Genomic DNA, 21,488 nt, shown 5'->3' with positions numbered 1-21,488 from the left:
TCAAATTATATCCTAATGTCTTGAAAGTGGAGACAAACATTGAATATTCACTGCCCTCAAGAACTGTAACCCTTATCTAGAGTGCCTTTCATAATTTTGGATCTTGTGAATCAGGATTGTCCTGGTGTTAAACAACAACATCAACAATAACTTCTAAAGAATGTCTTGAGAGGAGGACTAATCTCTCTTGATAATTTTGAAACAATCCAGCAAAGGGGTTTCAAAGTGGTCACTTGACCTTCCAGAAATAATAGCCAAATTTCTCTCACATCACACCCTACTTTCCTAAGTAGGAAGGGTACACTGAATTATGTGATCCTTGATATATTATGTCTGTTGCAAAACAAAAAAAAAAAGCGCACGTTCACATTGGATGATCATGGCTGGAATCCGTTTGATCATAGAAGCAACTAAGTGGATAAGTTGAAGTTGTGGTGTTTCCAGGATAGTTTTTTTGACCAAAGTTCTTCTTTCCGCTCTAAATGCAAGACATCTCATTAACAAGTCTTAAGAGTTAAACAAAATGCACCCAGCAATTACTCTCTGTGTGTTTGTGCAATTGATGGCTCTGTCTGTTGTGTACTTTGATTTGAGCCACCTGACTGGCCCTCATGCTGTGGCACGTAAAAGCACCCACTACACTCTTGGAGTGGTTGGCATTAGGAAGGGCATCCAGCTGTAGAAACTCTGCCAGATCAGATTGGAGCCTGGTGCAGCCATCTGGTTCACCAGACCTCAGTCAAATTGTCCAACCCATGCTAGCATGGAAAGCGGACGCTAAACGATGATGATGATGATGATAATTACATAGAATTGATCTGTATACTTGACATTTGTGTGTGTAAGTGTATTTGTCTATGTGTGTGTGTGTGTATCACCATGATTGATCGTTAGCCACTAAAGCTTTTTTTTATTCTCTCTTTGTTTATTTTCTTGTGTTCTTTTCTGTGGAAGAGCATAGGTTCGAAATGTAAAAGACTTTCTCACCTTCCTGAGCGTTAAACTAATAAACCTGTTTGTTGTTTACACACCCGTCTTTATCTTTTATTTTTTTGTAAATTCCAACTATATATCATCATCGTTTAACGTCCGTTCTCCATATGTATATATATATATATATAAAAATGGATCAAAAATGCAATAGAGGACATTAAAACATTCGGACAGACGATACAAAGGTGGACAAGAAAAACAACAAATACAAGGACAGGCAAAAAAAAGACGGGTCATTTGTGGCTTTCTTTCCTCAGCCAAGTCCCAGAAATCACAACCATTTTGGGTAGTTATACAATCAAAGGGAAGCTAAACCAAGCCAAGGCTCATCCAAAGGGTGGGGAGACATCGTTGGAAAATTCGCAAGATCCAAGTTTTTCCCTCATAACTGTATATATATATGTGTGTGTATATAATATATCTATCTCTCTCTCTCTATAGAGAGAGAGAGAGAACTAAGCTAAGGGTGGGGAGAGGACTTCGTAAAATTCACAAGATTAGAGATTTCCCTCGTAACTTTTAGGAAAATGGTGTTTAGAAATACCTTTCAAACAGCATACATTACAATTATAAAATAATTTGTGGGGAAAATCTTTTCCAGAGGGTGAGGAGATGACTTCGGAAAATTCACAAGATCCAAGTTTTTCCCTCGTAACTGTATATATGTATGTGTGTGTGTATATATATGTGTATGTATGTGTGTGTGTGTATTTATATGTATGTATATATATAATATCTCTCTCTCTATATATATATATAAAAATAGAGCGGGAGAGAGCATAAAGATATGTAACAGGCTGAAATGTCTGTAACACTTGAGGGGTGCAGGTCTCACCCCTTACATTAAATTATTTGTTAAAGGAAAAGCCATGAAGCCAAAACATTAAGAATTATTGAAAGTGGGTAGAAATAAACACTACGTAGTGTAGTTGTACTATGCTAGGGTATCTGTAGAAAGTTGAATGTGATTTCGGAATATAACGAGGAAAAAATTCAGATCTTGGGAATTTTCCAAAAGTCCTCTCCCCACCTCAAGGTTTTCCCCACAAATTATTTCTTAGTCATAAGGAATGACATTTCAAAGGTATTTATTCTCTTTTTACTCTTTTACTTGTTTCAGTCATTTGACTGTGGCCATGCTGGAGCACCGCCTTTAGTTGAGCAAATCGACCCCAGGACTTATTCTTTGTAAGCCTAGTACTTATTCTATCGGTCTCTTTTTTTGTCGAACCACTAAGTTACGGGGACACACACCAACATTGGTTGTTAAGTGATGTTGAAGAGACAAAACACACACACACATATATGTATATATACATATACATATATACAACGGACTTCTTACAGTTTTCGTCTACCAAATCCACTCACAAGGCTTTGGTCGGCTCGAGGCTATAGTAGAAGACAGTTACCCAAGGTGTCACGCAGTGGGACTGAACCCGGAACCATGTGGTTGGTAAGCAAGCTACTTATTACACAGCCACACCTGCGCCTATTTATATAAAATTTCATTGAAAAAAACCCATTTTCCTAAAAGCTCGGATCCTGTGAATTTTCCAAAGTCCTCTCCCTACCTGCCCATTGCTTTGCACGTATTTTTTTCATATTCGTTTCCTACACTTTGTTTTACACCCATTCCAGTATTTTTTTTTTTGATTTTCATTTCTGGGTCAACATGTAAACATTAACCAAACTTTCTTTTCCGGCTGTGGTGATCCGACTCGGAACATTCGCGATGTGACTTTACCGAGTCCTCTTCTGCACCTCCTTTCACGAGTGCGCATTTTCTTTTTTCACATTAGTTTATAGCAAGTTGTTGTACACTTATTACACTATTTAAAACCTTTTGTTTTGGCTGTGGTTGAGACAACTTGGAGCATTCACGATGTGAATTTTCCAAGTTCGAGCGCACATTTTTTTTTTCATATTCGTTACAGTAAGTTGTTATACACCTATTGCACTATTAAAAAAATTTTTTGCTCCGTTCAAACCCTTTAGTTTCACCTTCTTTTCAAATGTTGCGCCCGCTTCGCCCACACCTCCTTACCACTATTTATCCCCTTTATTGCCTCCGTGATTAATCCCATTTCGGAGTGGAGTAGAATTCCCCTACAGTCTTCAGATGTAGGATATTTCTCTTGATCATTCAAAAGTGATTCTTTATAGAGAGCCTGTTTCAAAATCTCTATTGCTTGTGACAGTGAAGGCGTGTGACTTAGTAGTTAGGGCATTTGGGTCACGATCCTGTAAGGCCGTGAGTTCAATTCCCGGCGACGCTTGTGTCCTTGAGCAAGACACTTTATTTTACGTTGCTCCAGTCCACTCAGCTGGCAAAAATGAGTCGTACCTGTAATACAAATGGGGCCAGCGTTGTTACACTCTGTGTCACACTGAATCTCCCTGAGAACTACGTTAAGGTTACACGTGTCTGCGGAGTACTCAGCCACCTGCACGTTAATTTCGCGAACAGGCTGTTCTGTTGATCGTATCAGCTGGGACCCTCGTCGTAACCGACGGAGTGCTCTTATTGAGCACAATACGAATCGGATCTTTCATCATTGTTCGACCGTGGTCGAGACAATGGAATTTACCATGCTACGCCAGACTTCACGGTCCATCATGGCATTACGGAGGTCCTGTTGCTGGATGCCTGTATCCCTGGAGATTACATCAGGGTAGGAGAGTGTGCGCCCTCTGGTATTGCACCTTTTGACCTACAGATTTAAAAAGTCAAAATACGATTGGTGATGTCTTCTCGGTACTTCCTATTTATAATTTTACTTATAAGATTTGGATCCAACTAAATCTGCGGTATATAAAAAAAAAAAACCATTCACCCCATGCGTCTTGTAATAAGAACGAAACCAGTCTTTGCGAAGCGAACCAAGAATGCTTGGATCTGTACAACTGCACCTACCTCCCTACCCACTCTCTCTCTCTCTCTCTCTCTCTCTCTCTATGTGTGTGTGTATGTGTGTGTGGCGTGCATACTCTCTAACGAACTTGTTACAAAAGAGATATCATTTATAATTGTTTTCAAACAGTTAATTTAATGTTTTTGATTAGGAACATGAAGTAGTTGTATTTTAAGAAATACGCTTCAATTAAAATTTACTGATATAAAATAACGTTTGTAATATTGAAAAAAAAAAAAAATTTTGTATACATATATAACTGGTCGGAGAGTATGTAGTGTAATCGAGAGTATGACAAAATGGTGACTGAAGAAGATGAAATTTCGCCTCAGTCGTGTGTAAAATCTTCTGAGGATCAGTTTAGTGGCTATGAAAGTAAAGTAGTGATCAGCGATACTGTAGCAGGTAAAGATACTGAAGATGCTGGAGCTAATTCGGTAACTACTTCGCAAAAAAAGAAAAAGAAGAAGAAGAAGAAAAATGGTGAGTAATTATTATTTTCCGTATTTTTCTTCCTCCCCTTCGAAAATAATCCCAACTTTCGATGCCAAACAAACTATTCCGAATGTTTTAATTTGCACGATAGGATAGCTTTGATATTAATCGATCCGAAACGCAGATATTCATTAACGAACTCTAATTCGTTGAAACAAAACCGAAAGTCATTCATTTGAAACATGAACGGGAAAAAAATCAAACCTGATTTTTTACGAATTTATATTTTCATTTCTAACTTTTCCCATTTGCATCGATTAATGTATTTTATTGCTTGTGATGTGTGATAGGACACGATGTTGTTTGTATTTTGACTTCTTCTTGGTACCTCAACGTATTTCGTCCCCTCCCCCCCTCAAGCCACATGGACCCTGGTCACTGCTCAACACCAATGGCCACTCTCTCTCTCTCTCTCTCTCTTAAACCAGCAGCTTAACGTCTGCTCTTGTAAATTCGCCAGTTTCATTTGTTTAAATGTAGTCGAGATTACCGTAATTATTGCTTTCTCCTCCTCTTCGCAACCTGGCAAACGGTTCCAACCAGCAATTAACGATGCTTCTTACCTCACTCAAACCATCCATACATCATTAATCATTATGCAACTGTCACCGCTTTGCTGCTACTTTCTCCTCATGTTCGCTTCACTCTCATGCTGTCCTCCTCGTTTCTCTATACCCATATTTAGCTTTCAACATATCTAGGGCTTCATTAACATACATTTCACTTTGTCTCGTACTCTTACCTTTCAGAATATCTTTTATTCATTTCGCATTTGGATCTTACATTTCGAACGCCCGCCCATTGTCCAACAGTTTTCCCATTTTCACTTTAATCTTTTATGCTCACGTTTTAAGGTGATGTATGAAATTTTGGCCTGTTCCACATTATTATCCTTTATTGGTCTTTAATAGAATCCCAGAAATGCTAAATTCAGTGTGTGTGCGTGTGTAATATATATAATATCGCTGCGAGCTAATTTTGGTATATTTACACACCATTTGTCTAATGCAAGAAATTTTCTCCATGACAGGCACAATATTCTTACGAGTTCGAATATATCCTGAGCATGCATATATATATATATATATATATATATATATATATATATATATATAGCTAGAAACGAAAGATCGCCATATATATATATATATATATATATATGCACACGCGTCCGTATATACACAATCTTGCGACTAAGGTGATATTTCACTATATTCTCTCTCTCTCTCTCCCAAAATGAGCAAGAACTTGCAGCGTTAAATTCTTGATGCTTGTTTTTTTCTTTTCTGGGACCACATAGAATTGAAAGTATCTACCATATCAGAAATCGGTGTTTTCTACACCAAAAACTGAGATTCTACACCATAATTGCTATAAAGTTAGAAACAAAAGTAAAATAGTGACCTGGTCGGCGTTAATAAAGCATCTAGTTTGATGCTTTCATTGTTGGATGGACCAAATATTTCGATTACATTTGTCTTCCCAAATATCAATTGATGAAACGGAACGATTTACAGCGTATACGTGAACTGTTATTACTTTTCTGAAAAATGGTCTTTTTCATCGCAGTCAACTTCATCCGGATTTTAGTGAAGCTATAAAGCTCATTGAGGGAGGACCTTCATCGTGGAGGTGTATCTCAGGTGTTACCACTAACCGTTTGTCATTTGTTATAAATAATTATGAATTTCAACAACTGTTTAACGATGTCAGGTGTGAAACTGCATTATCCCCTTATTATCTATATATTTAAAAGAAATTTAATGCTTCTGTTTTCTCCCATCAAAAAGCTTCCCGCCCTTGTAAACATTATCACTCTCTAGCAAAGGAAATCACTTTCGGTCTCTGACTTAGGAAGACTCCTTTTGATTAAGTAAAAAAATACTTTCACTTTCAGTGGGTCCGGGGAAGCGATGGAGCGCCAATGTTTTTTGTTGTTTTTTTTTTTCATTCCGCAATGATTAAGCTTACTGAAATATCCTATGGATTAATTGTTGACATCGCAGACTGCCTTCAGTTTCCTGAGAATCTTGGAATATATATATATATACACACTTCGTTTTTGTATCTGGTTTGCAAGATTCCTTATGTGAATTCGTGTGTTGAGACAAATTTTGTTGTGTCTGGGGACAGTCATAGTGCTTTAATGTAACACTCACCGGTTCGATTTCAATTCATTTATTTATTTATTGGGAATCACGTGATCTTGAGGCAATGAAGAAAGACTTTGGACGACTCATGTTTCAGACATTTTTTAGCGTTTTTTTTTTTTGTGCAATGATGCAGTTTATACAAAGAATGTGTTTTTATATCTCTTATCTTTTGATCATCTTTGGAGCCATTGCCACTTATAATCTCGTGTGTGGTTTGTTATGTTTATATTTTCATTTACTGGTTCCAGTCAGTTGGAAATAGTCTGTATAACCTGTTGTATGAGTGATCCTCTATATGGTCGATCAACCTGCTAGAGCTAGCAGCCAAATCTCCATCAGGTCACACTTTACCAATAGAACACATGAAGTAATGTAGTCCTCCGTAGTCCTAAAATAATTGGATGGTCATGGTTAGACTGTCTTTGATCATAGGTCTGTTTGTTCAGGGTTTACTTGAAACTATATATGTAGATCAGCTTTTGATGAGTTGGTGGAAATAACAAATAGTTATAGCACCACTAATTAGGCAAATAATTAACTTAGAATAGATATTGTTCAGTTTTGAAGCAAGGCAGAGCACCATCACCATCTTGCTCTTACTGAGATAACGACAGAAGTTCTTAGGTAAGAGCAAATCACTGTTCTTGGCGTTCATTAAACTAGAGAAGGGTTCTCTGCTGCATAGTTTATTGGTCACTAAGAAAACTTAGAGCAGACAAAGGCTTGTGAGAATCCTTCAAACTATGTATGGAGATGCTGTCAGCTAAATGAAAATTAGCAAGGGGTTTAGTAGGTGGGTAAATGTCTATGAAGGTTCAATTCTCAGCCCCACTCCTGTTTCTTATAATTCTTTGGTCCATAACAGAGGAGTTTAATACCAGTTGTCCATGAGAACTTGTGTTTGTTGGTGACCTGATTCTCATAGCTAAATATATTGAAAGTTCAAACATAAATATAGCAAAGACACAAGTTTTAGTTTACAAGAAGACCTGACTCTCGGCTATAAAGTGACCTCATGAGATTTAAAGCAAAGGGGTAAATAGAAATCATCACTTAACATCATTGTCCATGCTGGCATGGGTTGTACAGTTTGACCAGGGCTGCACCAGACTACGGTCTGTTTTGGCATGGTTTCTACGACTGGATGCCCTTCCAAATACCAACCACTCTGAGAGTGTACTGGGTGCTTTTATGTGCCACTGGCACAGATGCCATTTGCATGACACTGGTATCTGCCATAAAATCAGTATATAAACTATGGATGCACAGCAGATACAATGGGGATTACAGGCAGGCTGACAAAAGGGCTTTATATGTAGCAGACCCCTCAGCAGTAAGATTATCCATGAAATGTAAAGTCATTCAAATTCCCAGAAGTAAATGACAGCTTTTATTATTGAGGTGAACGATGGATGAAGCTGTGATCCAACTGATGGTGGATAATTGTTTTATTTAATATTAATATAATTATTATTATTTATATTATTTTTATGATTTACTTAAATAGCTTAAGTGAAAGAGCATAACGTTGAAGGTGTTAAAGTGATAATATATATGTGAATCTGCTTGTTGTCATGGTGTCTCCAATGGCTGTTCAGGCCCCTATTCCTGAGCAGCATCACTACTGAATGCAACTACCCACTTCTGTTATTCTTTGAAAATTTTTCCAGTGAATTGGTTTCAAAAACATATGTTCCTTTTTGACATTTCTCTCAAACTTAAAACTGATTCACTGAGTGACTTGCTATGAGTTCCTCATTAGCCCTTTCGTTACTGTATTTATTTTCAGAAGTTCTCTGTTTCTTTCAATTAATTTTAAATATAACAAAGAATTTAGTAAAATAACTTATCATTCAGCCAGTGTTAGGAACGTAAATTGTGACTAAGGTTTGGTGGGAGATTTTTATTCAAAACTTAGGAAAACAAAACATTTGTAGTACAGAGCCAGAGACAGTTTTCTAGTCATTTCCAACAGCTGACAATACTTCATCATTTAGAGTTTAGGTTATGCTTTGTTGCTGAACCATTTTTTTCAGATATAAATCCCTTATTTCTAGATGTCTACTGATTCAATTTGAAGTTTTGCAACTGAAATATTAGACACAAGGCAAAATATAACCTGCTGCATGACATCGACATCATTAAAACTACTTTGGTTTCAATATGGGATTTATTTAGTTTTTTTCTTTACACTTGGAAATGTACTTCTTTACTAATTTAACTGCTCGTTATTATTATTATTATGCCTTTTTATGTTATTCAGAAAATGGTGAAAAATCTTGTTCAGCCGAAAATGGAATGGAAGAAATTTCCAAATCACTCGAAGAACAGAAATTGACTGATGAGAAAGGTTGGTGAAACCATTTTGTGTCTCTTTTTTTAATGTTGCTAGCAATGGTTTACTGCTATGATTATTATTTTTATCATTGTAAGAGGGTTTGTTAGAAAACGTTTTGTTTTTCTGATGTACATATCCAAGAAGCCTGTTGTAAATATGTGTGTGTGTGTGTGTGTGTGTGTGTGTGTGTGTGTGTATTCATGCACTTGTTATCAAGTGATGTTCATTTCTGCTGTTCCGTGAAAAACCTGTCTGGCCATGAGAAATATTACCTTGCTTAGAAACGGTGAGGGCTGGTGACAGGAAGGGCACCCAGCTGTAGAAAACCTGCAAACATGGAAAAGTGGACATTAAATGATGATGTTGGTATATGTATATTTTGCTGTACAACTTTGTATTTGGATTTGTATTTGGATTGTCTCGTCTCATGAAACCCTTCATTACATACTAACATGGATATATAAAGATGTATTCTCTTATATAAAGCATTTGCGATCCAAGCACTTTCTTATCCATCGATGTTCCCACAATTTCTCACTCAAACCAGGCCCCAACTTTAATTCTGTCTTGCCCTTACTATGCTGAAACTTTCGCCATTGAATTTGTTGCCTGGCTCTACACCCCTGTCGGTGGCATGTTGGTTGTCTTTAGTGGAGGAGTCCACACACTATGGCCAGTATCTGGATCAGCTCTCCATTTCCAGGATTTCTTTCCTGACTTTAGCATTTAAACCAGCTGTATCCAATCAAAATATTCTGTTTTATGTTCAAACTGCCCAGATCCAGCCTCTCACACTTACCCTAAAATGTCATTCTGAAATTAAACAACCATGCCACTGAAATCTGAAAGCTACAAGACGATGCATGGTTAATTCCAAACAATGCAAACAAGCCACACATTTGCCAATCTGAATGCCAAAGAGTTCAAAGGGAAAGGAAGAAATCTCTAATTTCTCCACAGTTGTTGAGAATTCTTATTGGACCGAGTGTCTTATTTAAGAGTCAGCAACTGGCCAACAGAATATGGTGCTTTCTTTATGCGAGTGTAACATCTCTCTTGTTCAGTAAATTGTATCAGAACACTTATTCCACTTTCTTGTTGTTGCCATTGAACATGCATCCAAAATGATTCCATGATCAAAGGAAAAAATTGGGTAAAGTCTGAGATGAGCATTTAGCAATGAATAGACTTATTTTAGTTTTGTTTTCATTTTCATCAGCAAGGAAATATTATAAGGGAAATTGTGTGTGTTTGGTGAGTATATTGATTTGTTGCATGTAATGTGTATGATAATGAGATGTTCGTGCCTTGATAGAATTAAATGGCTTTAAATGAGAATCCTGATGATCACATCCATTTTTCTATGATGGCATGAGTTAGATGAGTGACATTTTATAAGATCTCTTTCCTGAAAATGTTTCAATAAAATGTTTATTTTTAATATTAAATCTAATCTCGATGCTTTTCAGATGCTTCAAAGTCTAGTTCCAATGCAAAAAAGAAGAAGAAAAAGAAGGCTGGTGAGTTATTGTTTTCTATCCTTGATATTGTCTAGTTTTCAATTACATTAAATTTTTCCATTTTTGTATTCTTAGATGAATTTGTAGTTTCCTAAAAGTATGTACGTTTTATTGATGTAATGGGTTCAGTCTTAATCCTTCCTCAAATTTGATGAGAATCCAATGTGTTTGGAACAAGGTCCTTGCCACACCTGTAATCAGAATTGCAATGAACTCCTGATTGGTTCTTTGCAGAACTAACCAATGGTATTTATTGATGATAAATTCATATTTAAGCCTATTTATTGAACTAAGATTTTATTTGAGGGACATTTACATTCATCATCATAACGTTCACTTTTCCATGCAAAGGTTATATATTATTATTATTATGTCAACAGAGAATAAATAAAACTCTCTTAATATGTTGGTGGACGTTTTTATTGAGACTGTCAATTTATATAATATCACTAAGTTGTAAAAAAAAAAGAGGTCATAGCAAAATAATCCCAGAAATAACAAACAAGTTTAATGCCACAATTTCCAATAGTTTCAATATCATCATCATCATCATCATCAATCCTCCTCCTTTAACGTCCGTTTTCTATGCTGGCATGGGTTGGACAGCTTGACAGAAACTGGTAAGGCCAGGGGCTGCTGCCCAAGACTCCAGAGTCTGTTTTTGGCTTGGTTTCTATGGCCGGATGTCCTTCCTAATGCCAACCACTCCATAGAATGTACTGGGTGCTTTTTAATTGGTACCAGCACCAATGCTGAGCATTATTTTAATGTTTAATGTAAAAAGTGATGAATTACTGCCCGTTTGGTCATTCTACTTCCCTAACTTAGCACTGGGCTCCACTCCTGTCTCCTATTTAAGTTTTGCCAAAATGTAATGAAAAATTATGTGGAAGGTGGGTGGGTGGGTGAGCATAATTAATTTGAGCTTAATTTTTGGTTTGGAGTTTTGTGTCCTCAAGTCTGAGCCTTTATTTTTAGCTTCAACTTCCTCGTGTCCTGAACCAACCAAACCCACAGTCAGGAAACAAGAAGCAATTCCTTCAATCCCTATTGTTGACCTTTTCCCTGATGGCAATGTCCCTGTTGGTCAAGAAATGGAATATCCACAACCAAAGCATCCAATTGATGGGTAATACTTAATCTTTGCTACTGAATTTATGTCTGAATTCTGTTTAGGGATTTATTGAACCCTTTAGCATTCAGATTATTTTAGCAAATCTAACCCTTGTTTTTTCGTTTTGTTGCTTATATAATGACATTGTAGGGCATGGGTGAGAAGCCAGTTCTGGCCAGTTTGAACATAAAAGAGATAAAAGATTGGGGCTGGATCTCACTAGTTTAAATGGTTGAATTCTTTTATTCTTGTACTTGTTTCAGTCATTTGACTGCGGCCATGCTGGAGCACCGCCTTTAGTCGAGCAAACTGACCCCAGGACTTATTCTTTGTAAGCTTAGTACTTATTATATCGGTCTCTGTTGCCAAACTGCTAAGTTATGGAGATGTAAACACACCAGTATTGGTTGTCGAGCGATTGGGGGAAGGGGGCAAACACACACACACACACACATATGTATATATATGACGGGCTTCTTTCAGTTTCCGCCTACCAAATCTACTGATAAGGCTTTGGTCTGCCCAAGGCTATAGTAGAAGACACTTGCCCAAGGTGCCACGCAGTGGGACTGAACCCGGGGCCATGTGGTTGGTAAGCATGCTACTTACCACATTGATAGAATTTAAGTTCAGTATTTATATTGAAACTGAACTGATTAATAGTTATTTTGTGAATCCCAATGAAGCAGTGAGGCTTGTTTTAGGTGCAAGTAAGGGTTAGTGATAATGGTTCGTGTGAATGTGTTTAATGAAAACAACTGATTACAATGCATTGTGGGTAGCTTCAAAATGTCGATGATGTGATTGTTTTTAGACTAACATTGTAGGTAGGTGTGAGAGGCCAAATCTGGCCACTGTGAACAAATAGCAGGTAATGTATTTGGGTTGGATATGATTGGTTTAAATGCTAAAGAGTTAAACTGCTAACTTGTTGCTAATTCTTACTATCCTAGCATATATATATATATCTATATATAGATAGATGGTACATAGCTCTCACAAGTCATTTATCCAGATCCAGTTTTCTTGGCAACCACCAAGCTGCAGAATATTGTACTTAGTTTATTGCCTTCTCAACCATTTTGTTAATAAATGTACCTAACATAGGGATTGACACAGATGTAAACAACCACCACAGCAATAGGCAACACAGGTGTTCATGCTTGAATGAGGCCATTGGGAGAATTTTTTATTGTTTTGCAAGTTTTTAGAATCTTGTTTTTAGTGAAAGATATTTTAACTTATTGCATTTTAAAATTGATTTTGATTTATATCGGTTGAAAACAAGTTTTGTTAAATTCTATATTTAACATTTATTTATTAATTATTATTTTTATCTTTTGAAGGCGGATGGCTAAAGATAGAATCAGTAATCCTGAGAAAATAGCATTGGATCGCGCTCATGAGAACATTTATCAAGAAATTCGTACAGCTGCTGAAGCTCATAGACAGGTTAGTGTGTCTTGTTAAATATTTACAGCAGATGTGTTACCAACTCTTTTATAGGAAACAAATATTGTAACTGAAAGAAACCCCATCGTGTGTCTGTGTGTGTGTTTATATTCGTGAACTACAAGCAGTGTTGTTATTTTTCCTGTCAAGAAATTGTCTGGTTACTTTGTGCCTTTGAAAACCTGTGGAATAAGAGATCCCTTACTTAGGAACCGGGGAATAGTTAGTGAGAGGAAGGTGCATCCAGGTGTTAAACAGTGCCTCAATAATGAATTCATTGAAGCTTTGCTTTCATGGGAAAACAAATGAACAAAATAAATGTTGATTGAAGTGAATGTTGTTTCAGGTTTGAATTGTCTTACAACTTGTCAACCTAACAAGAATGGAACATGAACATCATAAACCACATGTGTGTGTGTGTGTGTGTGCCACACTAGAAAGGGTTTGGATAGAGAATTGTTTGAAGCCAGATTTTACAACTGGAGGCTCTTTCTGTCACCAACCCTTAACCTGTTTCTGAGGAAAGGAGTTTCTTTGTTTCACAAATATGTCATTATTTATACTTTATTATCTGTTGATCCATTTAATGCAGTTTTTAATATTTTAACCTGTTTTTTTTTTCTGTTTCAGACCAGAATGTATATGAGAGATTATATCAAACCTGGAATGAAAATGATTGATATCTGGTGAGGAGAGTTTATTAAATTCTCTTTTCTTTTTTTTCAACTTTATTTTCAGTTATATTTCAGTGAATCTTTTTTTTTTTTTTTGGATAAATTTCAAGATTATTAAATTTATTTTTTATGTCCATATAATGTATTTGGAGATCAATTTTAAATCATTCATTTTCATTTAGATGATATCCAAAATATTTGTTGGCCAAGAGAAATATTTTTTAGTTTTAAAGGTTTATTTTTTCATTTGCTATGCTAGGGAGTAGAATTTAATTGGTTTGTATGGTGTGTGTCAGATGACTTATCCTTCATTGTCATTTGCAGCAGTTTTTTTCATGCTGTCATGGGTTGGATGGGTCGTCAACATCCTCATCATCTAACACGCACATAGCAACAGAGAAAACTGACCAGCTCTGTTGGTGTCTGTGGAATGGATTTTACAACTGGATGCTCTTACTATCACTAACCATTTCATAGTATTGTTCTCCTGCAGGCAGCATCTCTACTCACTCATTTGTAATCATCTGTGAAAACATGTCTGGCCATGGGAAAACCTTACCTTGCTTGGAAATGGGTGAGGGTTTCCGATAGGAAGAGTATCTGGTCATAAAAAAAAAACTCAGGGAATCCTGTTTGCTCCTTGTAAGTACAGAAAAATGAATGTTGAAGCTATGATGATGATGACAGCAGTGGCAACCAAACTTTTCTGATGGAATTTTCATCACTTGGTCCAGCATCCTGTAATTACATGGTGGACCAGATTTTTGGATGTTATACATCACTGGTCACAATGCACTTTGCATCATTTTAGCTTTCAAATGATGCCACCTTGCTGGCTAGGTGAGCAGTCCCCAATATTGCCCTTGATTGGAAGGCTAGACTGCTGTAAGGTTACCCATTGACAGCCAGGTGGACTGGAGTTACATGAAATGAAGTATTTTGATCAAAAACACAATGCACAGCCAGTCTGGGAATTGAAACCACAATCTCAAGATTGTGAGGGCAACATGCTATGCCACTAGGCCCTGTGCCTTCACACTTGGCCCATCATAAAGACTGAATATTTTTTGATATTTTATCTCCCGGAAAATATCGTTTCAATAGAAAAAAAAGTTATGGTATAAGAGGAGACACTTATTATAAATATCACATGCCATGACGGTGATTTATATTACGTGGATATATGTGAAACTGGCAAATTATATAAGAAAATTCTGTGAAGTCATTAATTTGAAGGAAAATCCTAGAAAAAAATTAGAAAATACTATCCATCTAAGAATATCACTTGTATTTCTTATAGTTTTGTCATGTTTGGTTTATTGTTGGAAATTAATGCTTACTAACTTTGATAATCTTTGAGTTCTTGGATTGTTTTCCCAAATATTCCCAGCCAAGCTTGAGGTTTATTTGTCCTTTTAAAAGCAGATTGATTGAAATTAGATTTTAAAATGTTAACTTTTCAGTATATTTTTTACATATTTTTTTTTCTTTTATTAGCGAGACTCTTGAAGGTATTGCTCGTAAGTTAATCAAAGAAAATGGGCTTCAAGCTGGTTTGGCATTTCCCACAGGTTGTTCTTTGAACCATTGTGCTGCACATTACACTCCCAATGCAGGAGACAGCACTGTCTTACAATATGATGATGTTTGTAAAATTGATTTTGGAACTCATGTGAATGGTAAGTAAAATAGTGAATTTAAAAAAAAATCTCACTTAAACATCCACTGTTTTTGTATTTTTTCTTTTTTTTTTTACTATTTACCCTAGTGAGGTCTGCTTGCTTTTGGTTTTCTTGTTGTTGGATAAGGATTTGTTAGTTAAAAAAATATAAATTTCATCATCATTTAATACCTGTTTTCCATGCTGGCGTGGGTTGGATAGTTTGACCATAGTTGATAAGGCCAAGGGCTGCATCAAACCATTCTCTGTTCTGACATGGTTTCTTTAGCTGGGTGCCCTTTCTAATGCCCACCACTCCACAGAGAGTACCAAGTGCTTTTTATGTGGCACCAGTATCAATTCTGCTCTGGTGAAGAAAATGACATTGCTGCCTTAACGAACCTCCTCATGTTATGCTCTTAACAATTGTATTTTACTGCCCCTCCCCCAGCTTTCTAATGTTGTATTGTACTTGTTTTTCATGTCCTTACACCCTCACTGTGGACTTAGGGAGTCCAAAACAGCATGAGAAGCAGCCGCCTGTGCAGATGTATGAATGGTCAGAACATATCTAAATGGGCCCGTTTTTGGAAATTGGATAATGATGTGCAGTGGGACTGAACCCAAAACCACATGTTTAGGAAGTGAACTTCTTAACCACTCACCCATCCCTGCCCCTGTTTATATATCATCATCATCATCTCCGCTTTACAGTCTGTTATGGGTTGTCATGGTTGGAGTCAGCATTAGAGCTACTTCTCATCAGAACAGGTTGCAGGACCTGATCCTGCTCTTGTTTTGGGTTTAGTTTCTATGACTAGATGCCTTTCCTAATACCAATCACTTTGGTGCATTTTTCCTGACACTAAATGTGTAACTATGGCCTTCACACATATATCATCATCATCATCATTATCATATTAACATCCACTTTTCCATGCTTGCTTTTATATAGCTTGTTTGTCTTATTCAGGCTACACAGGAAGAGGTTTGTTAAAGGGGCTACTTGCTATACCTCAAAATGTATCGCCATGCGCATACTTACTAAGAGAGCATTATTAAAATAAGTGGGAGGGGGGATCAAGTGATATTGTTTTGTTATTTTTAATACTAAATTTCCTGTCTGCTTTAAGGTCACATCATTGATTGTGCATTCACATTGACCTTTAATCCGAAATATGATGAGTTGGTTAAAGCTGTGCAAGATGCAACTGAAGCTGGAATTAAAGTGAGTCTTCTAATTAATTAAAACTTTTATGTACCTTTGAGCTTTTGTGAGAGTATTGTCTTAAAGCTACCAGTTTAAATAATATTCAGTTTTAAAGAATATTTGTCTTTTACTTTCTAATAAGGAGTAAAGTTTATTATGAGTATTCTGTTGTGTCTGGGGAGAGCCATTCTCTTTTGGTGCCTTATAATGTAACACACTCACCAGTAAAATTTCCACTTCTTTCTTTGTTTTATTTTTTAAAATTTTCATTGCATCTTGCAACCTTTTCAACAGTCAAAACTATTGAAAAGGTTACAAGATGCAATGAAAATTTTAGAAAAATAAAAAATAAATAAGTGGAAATTTTACCGGTGAGTGTGTTAAATTATAAGGTACCAAAAGAGAATGGCTCTCATCAGACACAACAGAATATGCTTCAACACACAAACTCACATAAAGAATTTTGCAAACCAAATTCCAAAACGAAATTATTTTGAGTAGATATTTCAGATTAAAAATTTTTTCTTAATTAATCAGTGTATTTTAGTTTTGATCTTTAGTGTTCGTTATTGCGGTATTTTAAAGTAGTTCAGCCGAGACTATTTTCAGTAATGTTAAATCTGTTGCCAGGAAGCAGGCATTGACGTTAGGCTGTGTGACGTTGGAGAAGCTATTCAGGAAGTCATGGAATCTTATGAAGTGGAGCTGGATGGGAAAACATACCAAGGTAGAATCTTCATTCCAGTTTATTTATTGATTGACTGATTGATTTTATTGTTGTAATTAGCTGCTTACCAAATATGGTAAGATAATATCTTTTGTTTCAGTTATTGGCATGTGGCCATGCTGGGGCACTGCCTTCAATAGTTTAATGTACCAAATCAACCCCAGCACTTAATTTATTAAAGTCTTGTACTTATACCATCTGCCTCTTTTGCCAAACCACTCGTAAACAAACCAACATTAGTTGTCAGTGGTGGTGAGGGATGAACACACACATACACACATAATAGGCTTCCGCACAGTTTCTGTCAACTAAATTCCTTCATGAGGTATTGGTTGGCCCAGGGCTATAGTAGTAGGCACCTACCCAAGGAACTGCAGATTTAAAATCCTCTCATTTCAGATATTTCCCTCTTTTTCCCGTATTTGTGTTCCATGTTGTTATGATTAAATAATCTAGCAGTGATTGCCAAATAATACAAAGGAACTGAGCAGTGACCCCCTCCCCCATGAGTTTGTGTTGCACATTTATTGACGTATGTAAAAGGGAATGTATATACCAAACTGACAAGTTAAAACCGTATTTGTGGTTGCCTGGCCTACTAGAAATAAAAGCCAAATCTCCTTTAAATTATTACAGCATACTCTCATCCAATGGCACTGGCCTTCAATGGGATCACCTTGCTTTCTTTTTCTCCATTACTAGACCTGCATTGGATGCCTTCCTCATTCGTTTTCTTGTGTCAGAACTCTAAATTGTTGAATGCATTAAATGTGTTGGTCAAAAACGAGTAGTGGAGATTGACCAATGAAAGTAAATGGAATTTCATAATTTTGTTATCAAGAACAAAATTTTGTAATTTTCTACATTTCCTTGCTAATGTTTATTTATTTATTTATTTATTTTTTTTCAGTGAAGTCCATCCGTAATTTGAATGGGCATATGATCGGACCATATAGAATTCATGCTGGTAAAACAGTCCCTATTGTAAAGGGTGGTGAAGCAACTAGAATGGAAGTAAGTCCCCTTTTTTTTTTTTTACTTACCATTTCTCTTGTACAGTTTTTCTTTTATATACTTTTTACTATTTTAAGACTGATTTCCTAAGATTTCACTGGAAGCGAATTTTATTTAGATTTCTTTTGAAGATACTTGAACCATTTCATCACCAACTGCCTTAATCCTTTAGCATTTAATCCAGCCATATCCGGCTGAAACGTTTAATCTGTTTTGTGTTCAAACTGGCTGGATCCAGCCTGTCACACCTAACCTACAATGTCGTTGTAAAAATAAACGATCCCATCATTGAAATCTCGAAGCTATGAAATACTGCATGATTAATTCAAAACAATGTGAATAAATAAGCAGAACATTTGAGAGAGGAATCAGAATGCCAAACAGTTAAGATCACCTGGAGTTACTTGTTCTTATTTGAATTGAATTATTGACTCAAAACTTTAAAAAATTTAATTGGAATATGTAAAGTGTGTAATTTTTATTAGAAATATAACAGAAGGGTTAAGCAAGACATACATGCAAATTGGTAACTGGGGTTAAATGTTGAATATTTTATCTGTTACAGATTTTGAGAAATTTGAATGAAAATTTTTTTTTTTTTCTTTTAATGTAGGAACTTGAATTTTATGCAATTGAGACGTTTGGTAGCACAGGGAAAGGTGTTGTGCATGATGATATGGAATGCTCTCATTATATGAAAAATTTCGAAGTTGGTCACGTACCATTAAGGTAAGATTATTCACATCTCCACGTTCCCTTAAAAGTGTTGCTGAGCAATGTCTGCGATACAAGCATTCTTCATCTTTGCTTTCATATCGGCTCTAGCCACTCTTCTTCTTTGCTTTCTTAAAGTAAGAAACATTTTCTTTCTCAACACATACAACTCCCCCTCAAACTTTTTCTGCTCCTTCTCAACTCTAGTAATTATGTTTTTAGTTCATCCACTCGCAGTGCTAATTAGATTGCCAAGATTTTGCAGTAAGATTTAGGCTTTTCTATACATAAATGTTTAGTAAACTACTACTTATATCCTCTTAAAAGTTATAACAACTAAAAAGGCTAAGGGCAGTCCTGGTAGAAACCTAACTGGACCCTAAAATCCTCTCCAATTTCATTACTGATCTTGTTGGCAACCATTCTCACAAGTCATTTGTCTATATCTATGTTGGGCAAGGGTCACCAGATTCCAAAATGAGGGATCATATCAAAGGACCTTTTCAGATCTAAAATACAAAATAAAGTGGTTCTCATTCTAACTAAAAACTTATCTTTCAGCCTTAACGTACTTTCAGCCTAACGTACTTGCTGCCATCTCTTTAATAATAATAATAATTTTACTAAGGCTAACCTCAGTTAATAATGTTCTGTTGATTGAAATGAACAAATGTGACTGAGGCTAAAGTGTGCCTGAATTGTTTTCTATACACTTCTTGTAGACACCCTAATTTCTCTAAGTACATTGTATTGTATGTAGATCTGAATAAATGTTCCTGTTATCCTTGCAGCTCAGTAAATGGTTTTCTTTCCTTATCAGACACATTTGACTTCTTGTTTTGCTTTTTCTCCCATGCCTCTCACTTGGCTCTTATAGTCTTGTCCTCTATACTCTCCCACTACCTGGTTTGGGTCAGGGTTCCATCTCTAGAGTTTCTGAGCAAAATGACTTGCAACAGGTGGTCCCTTAGGAACACCCAGTTGTCCTGTCTTGCATCTCTTATCTCCTTGTTATATTCCATGTCACCTCGTATTATTTGAAAATGCAACTGATTTGCTTTATTTTACAGGGTTGCACGATCCAAACAGTTACTAAATGTTATAAATGAAAACTTTGGCACGCTGGCATTTTGCCGACGTTGGCTCGATCGATTGAACCAGACCAAATATTTGATTGCCTTAAAGAATCTTTGTAATTCTGGGATCGTTGATGCTTACCCTCCTCTTTGTGATGTGAAAGGTTGTTACACAGCTCAGTTTGAACATACAATACTTTTGAGACCAACTTGTAAAGAAGTAATTAGCAGAGGAGAAGATTATTAAAAAATTGATCTTGTTTCTCAACAACTGTTAGACTGGGATGTTATGCAATCTATCAGCTCTTTCAATCAGATACCTGAATAGTGAATTTACTAAAAAGAAGAAAAATAAAGAATTAAAACTATTTGGTTTTTGTTTTATTTTATCATGAGTCAGTTATTAAACTAGGACATATTTGAAATACAATTTTTCTAATTCATAAACTAAAAGAATTTTGGCAGAGATGCCTTTCAATAATATCCAGTCGGTGTATTTCATTATTTTGTTTGGATCAGCTGTGATTTTTATTTGCAATTCACCGGCACCATTCCAGTTTGATAGAACAATATCAGTTTTCGAGCATTTTTTTTTCATATTTAGTATAATTATTTTGAGAAAATACGAATTTAAGTAAAAATACATACAACTATTAAAAGCTACAAGAAATTACCATGAAACAAGAAAAGACCATTTCCAAGTGAAGTAAATTCATGTTTGTACAAGATATAATTTGTAATGGCTTAGTTTAAGGTAAGTTACAAAGTATAGAAAATCAAAATCTCTGACTTGAAATTTGCTATGGTAAATAATGAAAGAACTTCAGTTTTGTTAAGGCTTCAAAGAAAACTCCCTAAACGTTTCATTATAGCCTTAACTTTATTTTTTCCTTTATCAAAGATTATTTTCATGGACTCTTGGTGCTTTATTCTCTGCTCAGAATTATGAAATAGGAAATTGTATTCATTGGATAATGTAGAGATCCTGTAGTGTTCTATTTATGTATCTCACTTTAAATCCTATTTATAAAAGAGAAATGAAATCACAAACACACTATGGATCAGTAGTGTTCTAAGACATTGAATTTGTTGAATTTATAAATCAAAGAATGAGATTCTATTTCTTGAATGAGGCAAATAAATTGGAGGAGATTAGCAGTCTCTCTGTTGAAGGAACAGGAAAACAAGAGTTAGGTTTTTGCAAAGAAAGGAAAACTTGTGGAACCTTGGAAATAATGTCAAAACAAGATGGTTTTGGCTGTTGAATGCGTCAAGGTGTCAAGAAAACCTGGATTAGCTGCGTTAGTACCGACCTGACTCATTGTAGAATAGCAAAAGAGCCTAAAGTTGTCCTCATTTAGTTATTCCTTATTGAAATCAAAATATCAACATGAACTTCATTACTGTAAATGGTTTCCCTAAACACTTGCTGC

The 21,488-nt window shown here is 35.9% G+C and overlaps 1 protein-coding gene across 1 annotated transcript; it reads left to right on the top strand.

Annotated features, from left to right (window-relative positions):
- The first annotated feature begins 4,171 nt into the window (after window positions 1-4,171).
- On the top strand, window positions 4,172-20,425 carry LOC115223535 (methionine aminopeptidase 2). Its single transcript, XM_029794168.1, has 12 exons — window positions 4,172-4,391; window positions 8,820-8,906; window positions 10,364-10,414; window positions 11,393-11,543; window positions 12,875-12,980; window positions 13,611-13,666; window positions 15,152-15,333; window positions 16,448-16,542; window positions 17,155-17,251; window positions 18,162-18,265; window positions 18,879-18,994; window positions 20,050-20,425. Exons 1-12 carry the CDS (start codon window positions 4,208-4,210, stop codon window positions 20,300-20,302), a joined length of 1,482 nt encoding a protein of 493 aa, XP_029650028.1. The 5' UTR covers window positions 4,172-4,207; the 3' UTR covers window positions 20,303-20,425.
- Window positions 20,426-21,488: the final 1,063 nt, after the last annotated feature.

Source organism: Octopus sinensis, linkage group LG23, assembly GCF_006345805.1.
Source record: "Octopus sinensis linkage group LG23, ASM634580v1, whole genome shotgun sequence".
Lineage (NCBI taxonomy): Eukaryota > Metazoa > Mollusca > Cephalopoda > Octopoda > Octopodidae > Octopus > Octopus sinensis.
This window is presented reverse-complemented; position numbering and strand designations above follow the sequence as displayed.